The sequence below is a fragment of the Frankliniella occidentalis genome, unplaced genomic scaffold, assembly GCF_000697945.3.
Source record: "Frankliniella occidentalis isolate FOCC.00 unplaced genomic scaffold, Focc_3.1 Scaffold9, whole genome shotgun sequence".
NCBI lineage: Eukaryota > Metazoa > Arthropoda > Insecta > Thysanoptera > Thripidae > Frankliniella > Frankliniella occidentalis.
In genome coordinates, this window is record NW_026267139.1 from 1,651,590 (window position 1) to 1,654,546 (window position 2,957).

Sequence of the window (2,957 nt, forward strand, 5' to 3'; positions counted from 1 at the left end):
GCCTAAAACCACCACCACCTCCGCCTCTGCAATTTTCACCAACTTTTAGTATATCTAAAATTAATGACGATGATCGTAATAAAACTGATTTACAACAACACTGATGCTGCCCTTTGAGCTATGTTTTTTTGAGGGTATTTTTTTAAAAATAGATTTCGCACGACTATAACGAGAGCTGGCAGGCGGGCCACTTGCACCTTGTCATAGGCCAACTTGTTGCAGGGCACATGTATCATCACCCCAGGCCTGCCCCGTGGTTTGGCACCGCGCCCCCGCCACGTCGTCAAAGCGGTGCGGAGTTGTCAGGCCAGGGTGGTGCCGTCGGTGGTGTGGCGGCTGTGCACTTTTTCACAGAGCTGCGTTTTTGTTAGGGTTGGAAGCCCTAGAGAGTTTCCGGAAAATTTCTCGGAAAAATGGAAAAGCATGGAAGTTTTCCTTTATTTCCGGGATATTTTCGGGAATTTTACGGAAAACGTTTTTAACCCTTGTTTTTGGGCAAATCTTTTATTTAGAGCGATTTAGAGGGAAAGAGAGAAACCATACCCAGGACTGCGCCATATCAGTAGTTCTCCACATCTAAAAAAGTGTTAGTACATTTTTTCGTGTGCTTAATTTAGCTCGTGATTTTTATGAGTGCATTTCGAGCCTTTCGAGTACCAAAGAGATGAACGAATGACAATGAAGACAAATATTTCGCGAGAGGGGGTGGTCTACTATGGCCGGTGCCGCGGGCTGAGATGTTTGGCGTTGGCTTTGCGTGTCAAATTGACCCCGCTAACAGCAGCGTTTGCTCCCTGTGTGTTGCAGGCAAACTGGACTCGTCTGGCCTCACCCAAATCAACAACAACAAGTGGCCGCTCTCCCCACAGCACCAGCAGCAACAGCAGCAGCAACAACAACAGCAACCGTGCCGGCAGCAAGCCACTCCCCTGCAGCAGCAACAGCAGCAACAACACCAGCAGCAGCAGCAACAGCACATGGGGCTGGGCGGCGACTCGTCGCTGTCGTCGCCCTTTGCACTCCTGGGCGGCTACCTCCACGGCGCCGGGGGGCACATCTTCTAGTGTGCGGCCAAGCCGAAGAGTACGCCGCGGGTTATTTTTTGTCTGAAACGGAACTTTCGAAAAAAAATGTGATAAGGGTCAGGAGGGCGAGCATTTTGGCCGCTGACCTCGCCCTGACCTCGGACCCCTGGCACCTCCAAGTGTGCTCCGTGTAGAGATCACCCGTGCCACTGCTGTCATCGACTTCCTTTGTACATATAACAATAATGATAATACTATCCAACTCGTCCTGCCTGCGCTTTAGATAGGGCGCCCTGAGGAAGTAACATCGAAACTCTGTTGGAACTATGATGGAACTAAGTTTCCGACAGTAGTAGTTTCTCACCGGTGACGCTTTTAGCACCCCCAGCTCTATCTTCGACAACTTTCATAATTTGAAGTCGACGCACCGATGCGAGCTTGCGGCCGGCAGGTCAGTGGTTGCAGGGTATCTTGGTTCTATCGTGATAACTTTTTTTTTGCAGTGTCTCCATGCACTGACTAACTGTATACTATGTGTATGAATCGTGTACGTTGTACACTGTACATTGTACACTGTACAACGCTATTGTAAATAACGATCGTACTTGTGCGGGCTGATTGCCGGCCCAACCGTCCTCCCGAGAGAAACCCATCCCACCCCATGTTTATAATCTTTATTCCCTGTGAAAAAATACTATAATGATGATGACGATGATGATAATAAAAAAATACTCCTGGAACGCGTTATTGTTTTTCATAAAAGCCCTAGTATGTTCTGTGGGTTGTTCAGTTTTCAAAGTTCTGCTGTGCGTTTTACAGGATCTCAAGTATAGGATTTTGCGGTCTCTATATCGTGTGCAATGGATCGAGATGTTTTTGGAAGATTCAGTTCGATGATTACCTCGATAACTATCGAGATTCGATGCATCGAGCCGATGACCGAGCAGGTTCCAATGTGATCGCTACAGTGTTCTAACATCCTGGATGGCACCTTTACCATGGTAGTACCGTGCACTCGCACTGTTATTCTAAGAATGTGACGTCACATTCGTTTTATTGTGAATCGTGTCACGTTCGTTTAAATGTTGTGTCACATTCGTTTAAACGTGAATCGCCCAATGCCTGGTGCTATTTGATCATAAACTCACGTGAAGTCACGTTCAAATGAATGTGTCACAATATTCAAACGAATGTGACACGTTTCACATCGAAACGAATGTGACGTCACATTCCTTGAATAACAGTGCGGAGCGGTCTGGAGAGTCCTGGAGAGTCCTGGAGAGTCCTGGAGCGGCCTGGAGCGTCCTGGAGCGGCCTGGAGCGGCCTGGAGCGGGCTGGACCGGCCTGGACCGGCCTGGACTGGCCTGGGGCGGCCTGGAGCGGCCTGGAGCGGCCAGGACCGGCCGCTGCCGGACACAGCCGCCGCGCCGGGTCCGTCAGAGGGAAACATAAAACCTTTTTATTGTTTTGGCGGGCCTGGGGCGCCGGGGGGCTCCCGGGAGCGCCGTGCCCCGGCCTTCTGCTCTCTCTCTCTCTTTCTATCTCTGCCTGTGCGCCGGCCTCTGCCCCGTGGCCGTGCGCGCCCCAGCTGCTGCTGGTTGACTGCGCTGCTGCTGCTCCCTCTTGATTTCCCAGTAGACACCCTCCCTTCCCCCTCTCCCCTCACACTCCCTCCTTGTCGCCTCTCTGTCCCCTTAGGTGGAGCCTCTCTGCCGCCCGAGGCCCAGGACTCCCTTCCCCTTCCCCTCCCGCCTCTTCCCCTTAGGCCCGCCAACCGGGCGCCGTTCTGCCATCTTCTTTTCTGCCCCCGTCGATACACTGTTTGAAAAAAAAAATAAAGTCAGATGGGTCGTAGCGAAGGGCACTGCTCTCAAATTGATCTACGTATCGTTTACTTGCGGGCGTGCTCCCCCACTTTTCAATAATAATAA

The 2,957-nt window shown here is 51.1% G+C and overlaps 1 protein-coding gene across 1 annotated transcript in view; it reads left to right on the forward strand.

The window, feature by feature from the left end:
• The window catches only part of LOC113211880 (paired mesoderm homeobox protein 2B-like), a 38,548-nt gene extending 36,790 nt beyond the window's left edge, over positions 1 to 1,758 (forward strand). Inside the window, exon 4 of the mRNA XM_026430398.2 lies at positions 808 to 1,758. Coding sequence (XP_026286183.2) covers positions 808 to 1,064 — 257 coding nt within the window. The 3' untranslated portion in view covers positions 1,065 to 1,758. The remainder of the gene's footprint in view (positions 1 to 807) is intronic.
• The last annotated feature ends 1,199 nt before the right edge of the window (positions 1,759 to 2,957 follow it).